The 16,474-nt window shown below is 48.0% G+C and overlaps 1 protein-coding gene across 4 annotated transcripts in view; it reads left to right on the top strand.

Moving 5' to 3' along the window:
• DGKG (diacylglycerol kinase gamma) overlaps positions 1-16,474 on the top strand; it is a 161,357-nt gene that overhangs the window by 123,045 nt on the left and 21,838 nt on the right. For all 4 annotated transcript variants that reach the window (XM_029214535.1, XM_029214536.1, XM_029214537.1 and 1 more), the window contains one exon: positions 4,811-4,988. In XM_029214535.1, coding sequence (XP_029070368.1) covers positions 4,811-4,988 — 178 coding nt within the window. The remainder of the gene's footprint in view (positions 1-4,810; positions 4,989-16,474) is intronic.

Consider the following 16,474-nt stretch of genomic DNA (forward strand, 5'->3'; position numbering starts at 1 on the left):
GGAGGGGGGCCCTATGACGTCATGGAACTATTGGAGGACTTAGCTGAGGAACCCGCCGGGAGCGGCCCTGGGGCCGGTGTTCCATTTAAGCCTACAGTGTACTTCTCTGGGCTCCACGTTCCCAGATCTAGCACGGCAACTTTCTACCTTTCCCGAGCCTTAAGCAGCCCTGGGGTTCTGAAAGAAATCAGTGTGTGGTGTCCAGGCCAAGAAGCGTGGAGAATGGGCATGCAGGTATGGTCAGGCAAGGCTCCCACTAGCATGAGTTGGGCCAAGGGGCCATTAAAATGCTTCCAGCAAGATCTCAGGTAGTGGGAGGATGATTTCAGGCTGAAAAATGCCTCATGGCACAGGTAATATTATTATTAACTGTAATAACAATGCAGACTGTTTTGGAATGCTGCTGTCTTCCAGAGACCAGTCAAACCCTCGAAGTAAATGTTATTTCCCCATCCCCACCCCATCTTACAGATGACAGATTAAAGCTCAAAGAGGTTAAGGAACCAACACAGGATCGCACAGCTGGCAAGTGACAGAGCCAGGATTTAAACCCATATCTCTTTGTCTCCAAGCCCAGGCATGCTCCTTCCAAGACAAGGCACTGCCTCTCAATTTCCAAATAGGTGCATTCCAAAGGTGGGGAGCAGCTACATCCAACAGTCCCCAGGCTCCCCCCACCTCTTCTACTTGCCCCAGTCCACCTATGACTCAGTGAGATAGTGGGGGAAGGGGACCTTCTATCATAAAGCAGAGTGAGGACTGTTTGCTCTTCCAGAGAGAGGTTAACGGCTTACCAAGTTAATAACTAACACTCCTAGCTTGTTGTGATTAGAGATGGAGGGGACAGAGTGCACTTAAAACAGCAGTAGGGAAGAAAGGTGACTTTATGGAATACCGTGTGCCAAGGACTGTGCTGTGCTAATGGTTTACTTTTTTTTTTTTTTTTAACACAAATCTGGCACAGAAGCAAGATATAATACTGATACCAACATTGACGTGCCAGGCACTGCTCTAAGTACTCTACAATACAGAGCAGTAGTGGGAGATTTCAATTATTCAAACAACAGCTGGAAGTTTAATTTTGCGACAAGTCTAGCATCAGCAAAAGTCCCAGTTTGCTGCACTGACTCTTTCGTCTCCAGAGTAGAATCTGGCATCTGACTTGCCTGAGTTTGCAACCGAGCTCTGCCAGCCTGTAGAGGGGAAGTTGTGTAGCCTTAAGCCAGCACCCTAACCCCTCTGAGACCCTGTCCCTTGGGGGTAGCAATGGTGCCTCCCTCACGGTGTTCATGTGAGCATCCCAAGAGAGAATGTAAGGGAAGGACCAGCACAGTGCACAAGGAAGCTCTTGTCAAATAGCTGCTAGTATTATTATTATTACTTCTAGAAGGGAGGGGGCGTTTTGGCCAACAATGAATAAATTGAGGTCACGCGGAAGTCACTACAACCAACAGAGAAAGTGACGGAGTGGTCTAGGAGGTGATAAGCGTTCAAGAACTCAATGCTGGGCACAGGGTTGAGCAAAGCTAATTTCAGAGTTTGGAGAAAAGTCTGACCCAGTGAATAAGTCAGAGAATAAGTCTGACATTTATAAATCCCTAAATAAGAATATGTGTGGGGCTTCCCTGGTGGCGCAGTGGTTGAGAGTCCGCCTGCCGAATCAGGGGACACGGGTTCATGCCCCGGTCCAGGAAGATCCCACATGCCGCGGAGCGGCTGGGCCCGTGAGCCATGGCCACCGAGCCTGCGCGTCCGGAGCCTGTGCTCCGCAGCGGGAGAGACCACAACAGTGAGAGGCCCGCGTACCGCAAAAAAATAAAAAAGAACATGGAAAGCATACCTCTTTAGGACTTTGACATTCCGAAAGAGTTTTTTTTATTTTTTCCAGAGAGAGAGTAGCCTTAACCAAAATTGGAAGAACAAATGATAAAGGTAGGTATCAGAGCCCAAAGCTGATCAATAGAGAACTAACTGGCCTTGGAAAACATACACACTTGAATCCAAGTTGCTGGACAAACCTATAGGTGGCATTCGGGGACCACTCTGACAAATCCAGAAAACACAGTGGGTTCCATCCAATGAGAGGCAAACACACAAATGCCCCAGTTTTTAAAAATTAGTAAAGGATACATTCTGGAAACCACAGACTGATATACTTCATCCCAACCCCTGGCAAAATTCTGGAATAAAGTATTAACCAAGTACTTGCCCTTTACAGATATTAGTGGCTTAATATGAGTTCTCTTATTCCTTTTCTGATAGAGGTTGTAGGGTGGTTATTTAGGAAAAGCTATTTGATCTCAGCACGATGTCTTATGTTTTAGTGGAAAGAGCACAGAATTGAGGTCTGAACACCTGGATACTAGTTTAACTCCACCATTAGTAAGTTGGGTGACCACAGGCAAGATCTTTAACCTCACTGGGCCTCACTGATGAAAGATAGGACATGTTCTCTTGGGTCCCTCTCATCTCTGAGTTCCATGATTCCATACTGTAATGAAAAGTGGGCTGGGCAACAGTCCTGTTCAGAGGGTGCAGCCCTGATAAGGCAGCCACACCCCAAGGGCCATTTAATGCACAATATCGGGTGTGTTAAACTGACCAAGGAGAGGGCTTATTCCCTGTTTTGCCCTTTATATATGTGTATTAATGGACTTAATCTGCAAATAATAGGAGAGCTACTGCATAGGGTCACAGAATGAAGATTTAATATAAACTAGATGGGCTGGTGGGGGCTTGGGCTGAAAGTCAGACGAAACTAAATAAGTGCAAAACCCTCTGTCTAAGTTATTTAAAAATACCTACACAAGTTCAGGATGGGGAAGACTGGGCTGAGAAGTAGATGATGGGATGAGGGCCTGAGGGCCTGAGATGACCACCCACTCAAGCTGAAGTGATTCAGTCGTCATGTAGCTGCTCATAAAAGAGCTAGTGCAAACTTGATCATATTTAACACTAAGGATAATGATCATGGGGGACATGTTGAGCCTCTACCTGGGCTCCTCACATTATTTCATTTCTGGGGCGTGATAATATTAGGGGATCCCAGCCCCAGGAAGTGCTGGTGACATTGCCGCCTGTGCCATCAAATTCTGCCATTGGTGTTCTTTTCAGTGCCAGGACCTTATGGAGTAGGACAGTAACAAACCGTAGTGTGTACAGAACGGGGCAAGTCCCACAGGAGGAGCCAGAGACTTGACAGTGCTCAACCCTGAGGCACAACTAAATGGTGGTGTGAGAGGGAAGAGAGAGAAAGGAGTGGGTGAGACTGAGACTCCGACAGCCTGCCGTCAATCTGTGTACTTCCATTTGTAAGTTGTGTGACTTTGGGCAAGTTACTTAACTGCCTCTGTGCCTCAGTTTCCCCAAAAGTACAGTGAGGGTAATCCTAGTAACTAACTTATAAGATTATTATGAAGGTAATAAATGAGATGTGTATAAAAGCCTACCTGGCAAATGGCAATGTTTAATGCATATGCATGGTGATGCTGCTGCTGATGGATGCACGTCATCGTGTACCCAGTGGGCACTTCCATGGAGGAGAAGGAGGTTCATTCTGTCTGACTTCAGAAGGGAGAATAAGACCAACAGGTGGGAGCAGGAAGGAAGAGAATCAGGTTCAACATTAAAAGACCTCTGAAATAATCAGAACTTCCTAATAAAGAAAGGAATTCCCAGTCACCAAAGAAGCTCACTCTCTACCATTTTGTAGCTGGGGAGACAAGTCATGGGGATGATAAGATACGATAAATTGAGAGCTGCAAAGAAATCAGGAAGTATGCCAAAATGAATGGCAACAAGCCCTACCTTTCTATTTCTCATCTGCTAAGAAATCTCTGGAAGTTTGGATTTGTTGGTAACCTCAAAGATAGTGGATTTTTGTTGCATGCTTTTGATTTTTTTTCCTGCCTCACATTAAGCAAGACGAAGAGCTTGGGCTTTGTAGTCAGATTGCCCAACTTTGAACCCCTGCTCTGTTATTTATCAACTGTGCCATCTTGGATAGCTTAGCTTACCTCTCTGGGTAATGTTTTCTTCTGTAAATGAAGTAAACTATCTCCAATCCTGAGGAACGAGGATCAGAGCTAATATATTTTTTGCTGCATTGGTAAGCATTATGCCAAAGTAGGCTGACTTTATAGATATGTGAGACGGGCAGATTGGAGCCTACTGGCCTTTTGTACCTGGCGGTGATGTGGGTGGTAGAGACTGGATAAAGGAACTCTGCTACATCAGCAAGCACATATGCCAAAATTGCACTTACAATAGAGACACAGGAGACAGGAAAATTCTGAAAGCCATCCAACTCTTAAAGTCTTATACTTCTCACAAGAGGGGTAAAATAAGAAGAGGTAAAATGAAACTTTTCTGTCATTTGTTGAGAATATGCAGTGTTAGGTTCTGGACTCAATGCTCCACCAGATCTTCACAATGGTTACGGAGGGGCAGGATTGATGATAATGAGGTTGGACTGGTGAACAGTTTGCAGTTGTCTTCTGAACCATCCCTAAAGCCCTTCTAGATCTATAGACGGTTCCTGGAGCTTTGTGCTGTCTCCCCAGAGCTGACCAGGACTGGACCTCCCTCACCCCACTGCAGTGGCCAAAGCATTAGGCCTGAGCAACGTTGCCCAAGATTCAGCTTCTGACAGAGGCTGGCTGGTGGCTGACGGCCTTTCACGTTCTCCATGAGAGCCCACACCACATGTGCACACACACACACACACACACATACATACATACATACATGCCACCTTGGGTTGGGATATACTGAGGACACTAACGGATGAAATTCTCTCTCTGCCCCTCAGTGTGACGGAGTTGGGGTGGACCTGAGCGGCATCTTCCTTGAAGGCATTGCTATTCTCAACATTCCCAGCATGTACGGTGGCACCAATCTCTGGGGAGAAACCAAGAAGAACCGGGCTGTGATCCGGGAAAGCAGGAAGGTCGTCACTGACCCCAAGGAACTGAAATTCTGCATTCAAGGTAAGCCAAGCATGAGGAAAATTGCTCTAGGTCAGTGGGAGGGATGTTCAGGCGGGTCTGGCAGCAAACTGTATTAGGGTCTACAGCAGGCTCTAGAAGCTTCTACAGCTTTACAGGGACTCGGAGATACACTGACTCATCATCCCTGATGCTGCAATGTTTAATAACCTAATTGAGAAAAGTTACAATAAGGGAGCCCTGAATGACAGTCAGTAGTCAAACTGTGGGACTCCATGAGGTTAGGGTCAAAGGCTGTTTGTGTCAAGGTTACCAGTGTCCTTCAGTAACTTAAATCCAATAGTCAGTTCTCAGTCTTGATCTTGCTTCATCTGTCAGCAGCATCTGACCCAACTGATCACTCCTTCTTCCTGGAAACACTGTCCACTCAGCTTCCAGGACTCCACACCTTCCTGGTTTCCCGCTGGTCACTCCTTCTTAGTCTCTTTTGCTGAGTCCTCATCTTCTCTCTAACCTCTTTATACGGGAGGGTCCCCAGCCCTCTTCTCTTTTCTGTCTGTACTCACTTCTTTGATGATCTCATCGAGTAGTGAGACTTTATTTAAATACCACGTGAGTGCCAGTGACTCAGCAAGTCCAAAACTGATCTCTGACGTCCCTCCCCCAAACCTTCTCCACCCACAGCCTTCTCCATCTCAGTTGACGATAACTCAAACCTGCCCGCTGCTTAAGCCAAAACACTTGGCACCATCCTCGATTCCCTTTTATCTCATATCTCATACCCAACCCATCCAAAAATCTGTTAGCTCTACTCTTTAAAAACATCTAAGATTCCTACCACCTTGGTCTGAGCCACCATCCCTTATCCCCTGGATTACTGAAGACCCTCCCAACTGGATTCCCTGCTTCTTCCCCCACCCTCTACAGTCACTTCTCACCACTGCATCAGAATGCCCCTGGGAAAATATGTCTGTCCATGCCACTCCTGCTCAGAATCCTGCAGTGGCTCAGATTGAAAGCTAAAGCTCTTCATGTGGCCTAGAGGGTCCTAGATGGTTTGGCCTCTCGTCACCTCCGGACTGCATCTTCTTTTACTGCCCCCTCACTCCCTCTGCCTCTGCCACCCTGCCATGAGCCGACTCTTCTTCCTGCCTGGAACAACTGGGTAGTGTGCCTTAGAGGCCATCAATTGCCCACCAGGATACAGGACACAGCTTTCTGAGAGTGCCCTTAAAACTACCTTCAGCCCTACCCCTTACCAGCCACTGCCACCAGCAAACCAGACGGGCCTCAATCAAAGTTCCTGGCAGGTCTGCCTCTTCTGTGGATCAGATGAGCAGGCCCCGCTGATCCGCAGGGATTCTCAGTGGCCTGGTGAGCCAGAGTAGGGGTGTGGGGAGAAGCCGTATGTGAGGGCTTTGGCAAAGACCCCACCTGAGGAGGCAAGAGAATGGATTCAAATCCAAGTGCTGGCACTAACCTACTTTTTGGGACGTTGGTTTTCTTTGCCATAAAACCAGCATCTGGTATAAAAGTTTTGATGACTGAATGGATGGGATTGACCAGACCATTGATTTTTAAACCAGACCTGCCTATCGAAAATGAAGTCCTGGGCCCCAGCCCAGATCTCCATAATCAATCTCTGGGTTGGTTCCTGGGAACCTAAATTTGTAATGAACTCCCCAGACGATCTGATGGGCTGCCGGGTTTGAGAACCACCGACATAGACAAGTGTCCAGGAATCTGGGTCTGGGTTCTTTGATGTCCCAGGTGGTTAGTCCTAAGGCTGGATGTGATCCCACCAGTAGAAGGAAACAAAACTTGGCCAACCATTGAGGGAATTGTTACTGCCTTATTTCAGACCTACCTGTTAATCAGATTGTCGTATTCTGAAGCAAGGTCATCAAGAGGGGTCATCTGCACACCTGTGTCCTTTAAGAGAAGACTTGGGAATTTTTTTTTTCTCTGCTTCCCTCTTAAGTCCCCTTTATTTCAGAGTAAACTTTTCAATTTGTATAAATTATTAAACTGAATAATGTGTTCCTCCTTCCTCCCTTGGCAGGGGAAGTTGTGGGTGCTAGCAGAGGGTGGGGGAAGCATTGGAAGTTGTAGAAAGTTTCTGCAAACTTTCCCACCCCAGTGTTCCCACCCCAGCCGCCACTCTGGCATCCAGGCAGAGCAGAATCAGGGCAGAATCCCCCTCCCCTCAGGCAGGGGCTGGGGGCCGCTCTTGCTGAGGATGTTTTCTGGTTGGGGCTCAAGGACAATCGTCATCTTCCCTTGTATGTCTTACCGTATATCTTCCCCTTCTTCAAGCAAGAGTAATGTGTCTGCTGATCGCTCATGACCTTCATGTACAGGAACTCTCTTCCCCAAATCCCCCTTTCCCACCCCAAGAGTATGCTTTCAGAGCTAAAAATGCAGCTACTTCCTGTTCTTTAGATGAGGACAGGAGCTGATCAGAGCAGAGGCTGAGGAGGGAGTCTTGGCTTCTGGGCTTTGCAGAGAACGAACCTACAGTGAAAGCTTTTTCTTAAAGGGCCATGATCTCCTTTAAGATGAGATGTTAATGAGGAAACGCTAAAGAGGCAACCCATTTTAAAAAGTGGAAAAGCATTGGCCTGGGAGTCAAGAGTCCTGGGTTCCAGTCCAGACTTTGCCTCTCACTAGTGTATGATGTTGGGCAAGTCCTTTCAACTTCTTGGGTTTCAGTTTTCATTATCTGTAAAATAGGCAAATCTGACAATCATACAGGTTCCTGTAGAGCATAGGTTGCTTACAGCTCCACAGAATTAAGGCACGGCCAGGTTTTGGTCTAGTGGACTCCTTGAACAGAATTATATGGCAGGTTTCTTCCTTCTTTCGGTGTGTTTTGTCTCAGTTTACAGGCCAGTGGCTGAGAAGGTAGGGATCTTCCTCTGCAGGCTCTTTATTTGTTGGGATTTGTTATTCCTTGGCAGTTTCACTAGGGCTGGAGGTGAGGGAGAGGTCAGAAGAGAATAGTGGGAGGGAGGGGGTTTATCATAGGAAGTGTTAAAGGAAATGACAACAGAAAATGTTACTGTCAAATCTCATCACAGGTCAGTCTTTCTCCTTGGAAAAGAAAGAAGGTCAATCAAGATTAGCATGGAATGAGTTCTATAAAACCATTGGCTGATTAGAAAGCAAGAAGTGGTCCTGGGAAAAGCACCAAGCTTGCAGTTGAATGACCTGGGTTTAAATTTAGGCTTTACACTTTCTAGTCTTATAAACCTTGGAAAGTTACCCAACCTCTCTGAGTCTCAGCTTCCTCACCTGTAAAATTGGCATAATAATACCTAGCTTGTCATGATGATGGATGTCAGAGTGCCTGGAACATAGTATAAGCTCAAACTTTGAATTTTCTCCTCACCTTTCACGCTATGTTATGTTGGGGCATACCAGCTGAATTACTGATTTTGAAGTTCTCAGGTTTAGCATTGCCACCTATCTGTACTATCACTAAGAAAGAGCAGAGATCCTGCCAAACTCCAGCCCAGCCTTTGCCCTAGCACATTAAACCTATACCATCAATTGTACCTACTGCCTCCTTTCCTAGACCTTTCAAATTCCAAGGATGGAGGCTGGATATTATTCATCTTTTCCCCGGTGCCTGACCCCGTGTAGTTAGTCCAAGAAAGCTTATTGGATAAATGAGAGGTACCTGGGCAAGGGTTCTTTTTAGCTTTTATAATACCAGTAAGAATAGTGACAGGTATTTATATTTCGTTTCGGCTTGCTGATAGCTTTACATATATTAACTTGACCTAACCCTAACCAGAAACCCATGAGCAAGGTTATACCCGCTCCCCTCCATGTCCCTATTTCATAGTTGGGAAAAACAGAGGCCCAGAGAAGCAATAGGACTTACACGATTTCTGTCCAGTGGTCGCATCAGAACCAAGTCCCTGATCCCTAGCCCCGCCCCAAGTGGCTAGTGTCCAACTAGAAAATTTATTTGAGGTCCTACTATGTGTTCTGCACAAGCCAGACACTCAGAAAACAGGAAGCATTTATGTTCCAGTCCAAGGAAAGGCTCCATACACACTTGGTTGAAATTCTGCTCCTCCTACAAGACCTACCTCAAGGGCCATCTCCTTCCTAGAGCCTGTGGTGGCACCTCTGGAAGTGAGTCTGGCCTCCGAGTTCCTGGAGCATTTAATTTGGGCTTCTGTCTTGACAGTACACTGATTATGGGTTGCCTTGTCTCGTAGGCACGTGTATCCTCATCATATTTTTCTCCTGCCAGTACCTGGAAAATGGGGAGCATGTGTTTTTCATCTCTGTGTCCCCTTCAAAGCCTAACATCCTACCTGGCTCAGGCTGTTCTACAGAAATGTTTGTCGGAGGGTGGGGTGTGGGGGGGAAGGAATCTTGCCTTTGGCCTGTGAGCACAGTGGGCAGTAGATTCTGGAGCTGGACAGGAGCAGACCCTCAGGGAAAAATCTTAAAAAAAAAAAAAGTCTTACAAAGAGTTCGATGCAAATATTTGTGAGACTGAGAATTTAGTTTCATGGAACCATTAGAAACTCATTTGATAAGTAAGATGTGCTGGCTATCTTCAAATAAGTAATTCAAATATAGCCTGGAGGACTTATAGCTGAGAGTCGCTGTAGAGTAAGGGACTGACCATTGAACTAGAAGCTAGAAGACCCAGACCTCCCCACCACCAGCCATGTGATGTTAGTTGAATCATTGAATTTTTCCAAGCCTCCATTTCAACCCTTGCAAAATGGAAACAATTATAATCTCTCTCCATCAGCATAGTCACCTTGTTTTGAGAGTTAAATGAGATCATCCATGTAGAACACTTAGCAGAATGCCTGGGACGTGGTGAGCGCTTGATCAATAGTAATCGGAAAAATTGTTAAGTGATCAGTGGAAGGTGATGAGTATCTAGTACGTGAGAAAAGGGCCAAATTTAGAATTTCACTCTCTTTACTTCTGCTTCAGTAATTTGGTCTGGATTGTCTTTAAATTACCTATGGTTCTAACAGCCCACAACTCTAGGGTTACTTGTTGGCACTGTGCTTAAGCGTGTTTGGCTGTTGCTGCCAATGTGGAGGTTCCACCTGAGCGGCTATCCGGCGAAGCCAGGTGAGGGTAAGGGTGCCAAGCCTTGAAGCACCAAGGGCATGCATGGCACAAGCTAGATCAGTCCCCCCGAGGCTAGGGAGCGAAGCCCTGGAAGCTCTGCCATTGTTTCTCCCCGGCCCCACCCTGGATGTGAATGCGGAGACTTCCTACACATGTTCTCAGACTCTTCTCTGAGGCTCGTGTATGCCCCCATCCAGCCTTCAGCCTTGAGCCAGCAGCAGCCTTGAGGCTGTGTCACCCAGAGCTGGCTACCTTACCCTCAGTGAGGTTTCTTAGTCAACCCCATGTGAACTGCATCCAGGGTGTCCTAGACAAGATTCTAAACAGAGAGGGCAAAATCTCCCCAGACTTTCACTAGGTAATAATTTTTGCAATTCCTGGTAAACAAAAACAGGGAGACCTTTGGTAGGATATACATTTTGAGTCAGTTTCCCAGCAGCAGTGACAGGCTTTCTGTCATTTATTCAACACACACCTTCGAAACACAGACCAAATGCCAGGCACCAGGGCGCATTGATGAGCAAAACCAGATCTAGTGCCTGCAGCCATTAGGGAGTGCGGGAACCGGGCCTCAGTAAAACAGTCCCGCAGATAGGCATGTAGTTAGGATCTGTGATAAGTGCTAAGAGGGAGAGTCGCATGGCTACTCAGCACCCCAGCAAGGCCAGCCAGCCACTGCGTGGCTCACAGATAGGCTCGCTAGCCTGGAACTCAAACCAACTAGCAGGCACTCACACAGGCACCCTCCTGGCAAAAGCATACAGTCATCAAATCTGCCACCCACATGCCAGGGTCTTACCTGGGAAGAGGAAAACCCTCCCACTTCAAAGTCAGTTGACACCACTACTTTGTGGGCACAGGTGGTTCAACCTGCCTGTGCACTGTGCCCATGTGGATCTTCACTAATTGCATGGGTCTTACCCTGAATCCCAAAGCCAGATAAAGGGACGCCATCCAGCTGTCAGAGATCCACCCTCCCGGGTGGTGAGCCAGAACTCAGATGAGACAATAGGATAATCATGAGTACATGAGTTCATTGCTTCTCAGGGCTCTCTCCTCACTTGTAGGAAACCATAACAGAAAGTGGCCGGTTGGGTTCAGGAGCTGTCCAGGGTTGTATGTTCCCAACTTTCCCATTTGGTGGAGATCTGACCAGAAAGACAGTCGTAGTGAGCAATGGCCAGCCACTTACGGCTCATTCGGGTTGAAAAATAGAAATGTTCCTAAAAAGTGTGCATTTCACAGAGGCCTCTCTGGCCAAGGTCTCACCTAGGGGCTGAGATGGAGCAAGGCTAGCAACCCCTAAACAGCCTGGCGGGCACTTGGGGGGTGTGCGCTGGGACGCCCCTCGGCGCTGGGAAGTAACCATGGCAACACACCAGTCATTCCTCTGCATCAGTGGCAGGCCTACAGAGAGACTCTGCTCTGCTTTTCACAGGAAATCACAGCTTTGTCACTCAGTCCCTCAAGCACCCACGTTGGAATCAACATGCCCCAAACTCAGATGAGGCATTCTCTTCTCCCTCTTTACACACCCTCCCCCTTCTCCTAAAGCCCATTGCCCATCCCCACGTTCCCTGCCTTGTTGATGGCATCACCTGTTGCCCAAGCTAGAGACCCAGAGTGATGCATTTCCCGTCACAGCGGCTCATGGAACTCTCCTGTAATTATTTGCTCACATGGTGTCTCTCCCACCCAATGTGAGCTCCTCGGCTCCAGATATCATAGTTCCTTCTACATCCCTGTGCCTGGCACGGCCTCTGAGACCTTGAAAGAGCTTATTAATATTGGTTGACCAAAAGCACCCAGGGTCAGGGGCACCTGGAGCAGTAAGATAGGGAACCGTGTTTGATGGGATGAAATTTGTGTGTGTGATGCTCGTGAGCAATGTTCCAGAGCTGCTGTGCCAGCATCGGCCTGTACAGGAGGCCAGGAGGTCTGCCTTCCATCCTCACTGGTCCCTTCTCCAAGCCCCTGTGTGTTCCCAGCTGCCTCTACATCACGCAGTCTCTCCGTACCTGTCAGGGTTGCCTGCTGGACTCTGCGGGTTAGGCTAGGTGTGTTTTTGCAGCTTCCAAATCAGGGCCACACAACCTGATTCTCAGGTCTATGTAGTACTGAAATCCCAGACTCACTGGTCTCTTAGAAATTTAGAGATCCTTTTGTCCTCTAGATAAGGAGAGGGGGAACCAGCAAGGTGAAGTGGCTGGCCCTTGGCCAAACCCCAACTGAAATGCAGGTCTTTTAGTTCACACAGGCCAGCCCTCTGTCCGCTAGAGCAGAGGTTGGCAAGCTTTTCCTGTAAAGGACCACGTAGTAACTCTTAAAATAGTTAGGCTTTGTGGGCTATGCGGTCTCGGCTACAACTGCTTACCTCCAACCCCTCAGCGTGAAAGCGGCCATAGACCACACGCAACGAATGGCATGGCTGCGTCCTAGTCCCCCTTTATTTACACAAACAAGCAGCAGGCTGGGTTTGGCCCTCGAGCCGTGGTTTGCCCATCCCTGCACTAGAACCGCACGTGGTCCACAGCCAGCAGCAAGGGCATCACCTGAGATTGTCAGAATGTAGGCCAAACCTCCTGAAGCCCAATCTGCCTGTCAGCAAGATCCCCTGGTGATGAATGCTTACTCAAGTTTGAAAAGCACTGCACTGGTGGGCCTGGCTGCTCCCCCGAGGATGCCAAGAAGATACTTTATAGATTAGAAAAATGAGGCCTAGGGAGATTAATTGACCCATCCAAGGTCACACAAACTGGAGGACCTGGGACTAGAGCCCTAGTATTTCACACATGGAATTCTTTCTATACACACCAGACCACCCACCCCAGCCTCCCCATTTCTGCCTGTCCCTGACCCAACCCGCATTTACTAGAAGTTCAAGTGAAGCAATCCTTCATTCTTCCCCAGCTGACTTGTGAATCAGGAGGACTCTGCCTCCAGCTGAGTGCCCCCCCACACCCCGCCAAGATTGGGAGGGGTGGGCGAGGCAGAATAGGGCCTCCGGAGGCTGTTCCACGTCCGCAGAGGGAAACTTGCTCATACAGGTTCAAGCTGGAGTTAAACTCCAACTGAATTCCTGCCTTAGGAGGTTTGTTGCTCAAAATAGAACCAAAGAACCAAGGAAACTTTCATTTTTCACATGCAGAAGAAACTTCTAGACTGGCTGTCTGGCAGGCCTAGACATCTTAGATTTTTCCCTCTTCTGCTTGCCCCATCTTGACCCACCACCAACTCCTGTTCTCCTGTAGCAACTTTAATATCTGGCACCTCCTAAGACCCAGCCCACAGCAAAACTCCATACTGGCCACACGCTCTGTGCAGCCTGTGCTTCTTGATCTGTTTTTAAGTCGTGCAAGAAGTGCTTCATCTTCTTAATTAATCAATAAATATGTATTGGGCTGTTGTTTACTGAGCACTTATTTTTGGGCCAAGCTGTTGCCTATTTAATTATTTAATCTATTTTATGGCTGACGCTAATGGGGTTAAGTGACTGGCCGAAGAATACAGATGATACCCAGTAGAGCTGATTCAAACCTGCCTTCAAGTACCGAGTGCTCCAGGTGCTATAGAGGGTGCAAGCACCAGTGTGACATGGTTCCAACCTCCAGCAGGTCTCAGTCTAATGTAAGAAATATATGTAGAACGATCATGTTACCACTGGCATGATAGGCAAGCACCACGGAGTGGCAGAAACAGAGTACGGTTAGAGTGTGGGAAGTAAGAAAAGGAGGGGCTTTCCTTAGGGACTCAATCCCCTGCTGCCCAGCACTGTGCCAGGCACCTAGGAGGTGATCAATAAATATTTGATGTATGACTGAATGAATGAATGAATGAACAAACGAACAAGATAGAATGTGTGTGTGCCAGTACTTGAAGCCGGAAAGGATTGGAAAGGACAGAATGAGAGAAGAGGCACATGGACTAGAGCATTAGCACACAGAAATAGCAAAGGGGAAGACTGGAAACGTAGAGACCCTTGAGTAATGTGCCATGGAGTTTGTATATGATCCTTTGAATATGGGAAGAGATGAAGGGTTTTAAGCCAAGAGCAATAGGATGAGAGAGCAGCACGCAGTTTGGATTCAAGGAAAAGGAAAGGAACTGGCAGCAAGGAGGCCAGTTAGGAGGCTGGTGCAGAACACAGGCTTACAACTCTGAGGCCTTGAATAGCAGTCAGTGGCACAAGAGGAAAAATGGACAAAAGCCAACAGGAAGTGGACAGACAAAGGGGACACTACTGTGTGGATGATGCCTCCTTCCCCGCAAACCACCCAACAGGGTCCCCGCTTCTTCTGCCCACAAGCTCAGCCCTCTCCTGTCTACCTCCACCCCAAAGCCCTCCCCATTACCAGTGGCTGCTGTTGGCAGAATGGATGCCTTAAGCAGGGCCCTGTGTCTTTTCCACCTCCAGCCTGCAGCCAGCACCCATCTCTTCCCATTTTCCGGACAATTCATCCAACACTTGTTAAGCACCTACTTGAATTTAGCACCATATGCTAGAAATATTTTGCATTCATCATCTCGTTTCAGTCCCCTACAGCTCCCCTGAGAGACACTTTATAATTAGAAAAATGAAGCCCAGGGAGGTTAATTGACCTGTCCCAGGCCACACTAATTGGTGGATCTGGGACTAGAGCCAAGTCCAAGTATACCAAACCTGGCATTCTTTCCATTCACACAGTACCCTCCCCCACCTCCCCATTTCTGGTTGATCTTGACTCAACAACCAGAAAGTCACAACTATCCTTTTGCTTTGCCTTTCTGGATATGTGCGTCCCTCTGAGCTGTGATTCATTTGGTGGGTGTAGCTCTCTGTAATGTACCTTATGTGTGTCATGCCTGAGACTCAGGCTTGAGTTGAACTGGAAGATCTCACCACTAATTGATTGATTCTATTATATACACTGTATGTGGAATTGAAGCTTCTTGAGCTCAGTGGGCAAAGTAATGCCAGATAATAAACCAACTAGTATTTCACCTTCAGGCCAAGAGAGTCGGCATTCCATTTAACAAGAAGTCTCCCCTGCGAGGAGCTGAGGATAGGCTCACCCCACTCCACGCCCCCTTCCCTGCACTGAGAGGTCCCACCATGCCAAGATGTTTGGTCTCTGCTTTGAGTCCTTTATTCAGAGCTTATTTTGGGGGTCAGACCGGCCTTGGTTTGAATTCCAGCTTTACCATATGCCAGCTTTGTGACATTAGGCAAGTTCCTCAACCTCTCTGAGCCTCAAGATTTTTTTTTTTTTTATGTTGGTTTAATAGTGTCTATCCAACAGAGTTGACACAAAGATTAAAAACAATAAAGCTGACAAGGCTCTAGGCCTGGCCTGGAGTCTGTGTCCAGTAATAGTCATTCTCTTCATGTCCTCATTGGGACCACCAGGTCAAGATTCCTGTAGCTCCACTGCCTCCCAAGCCTTATGCGATATTCTCACTCTTGATCTTTCTTAGAGGCATGATGATGATGTCAGACCCTCCCTTCAGAGCCATTTCAGGAGACCATTTCTTCCGGGGAAATTCCCCACCACACAACTCCACCAGCACGCTGCCCCTTCCCCTTCTGAAGCACCTGGCCCTTAGGCATGGAGGGGATTAGGAGCCCCCCTCCTCCAATGTACCGAGCCTTCATCAGAGCCCTGCCAAACCCGGGAAGAGAAAGCCACACAGAATAGAGGCCCCACTGCACAAGCAGGCTTTCAGGAACCAGCCACAATGGCCATTGTGAGCACAAACTCACCCTTCCTCTTGCCTCAGTGTAGGGCTGCACAGAACGTTCTGTCTTCTGCACAGTGTGAGAAGCGGCAAGGCCTGCTGCCAACCTACTCTTGACCCAGCCGGCCAGGAAACCCAGCCTCCACCTTTGTTGGAAGAGCTCAAACCAAACTCAAGGATAGAATGCCCTCACCCCCGATCAAGGAAACATAGGCCCAGCGGAGGAAAGTGACTAGCCCAAGGTCATACAACTAGACAGCTAGAGCAGAGGCAGAAACCCCGGCCCCTGCCCGCTGGGCCAACACATTTCCTCTCCCTTCCACCCTGCAGCCCCTCTCCTCCTCAGAAAGCAGTGGCTCTGGGCTGCTTTTCCTTTCCGTTTCCATCTGGCTCATCTAGAGTCCAAGACCACTCAGTACCCTCTGGCCACTTTTATGCCCTGATGGGGCTTTACAGACCCCTGGGAGTGGAAGATACCTGCAAACCAGTGTGACGAGGACGCAAAGGAAACGCCTGTCAGAAGGGGTGCCCAGCCGGACCAGGGGTGTCAAAGCCATGCCTGTCTCCAGATCCTTCTCTGCATCCTCATTGCTCAGCCCAGGAACAAGGGAAAGCCACCAGGCCCGTTGTGGGATTGTATCTCTCTCTCTCTCTCTCTCTCTCTCTCTCTGTCTCTCTCTCTCTGTCTCTCTCTCTCT

This window comes from Monodon monoceros, unplaced genomic scaffold, assembly GCF_005190385.1.
Source record: "Monodon monoceros isolate NGI ecotype Baffin Bay Population unplaced genomic scaffold, NGI_Narwhal_1 Super_Scaffold_11, whole genome shotgun sequence".
Lineage (NCBI taxonomy): Eukaryota > Metazoa > Chordata > Mammalia > Artiodactyla > Monodontidae > Monodon > Monodon monoceros.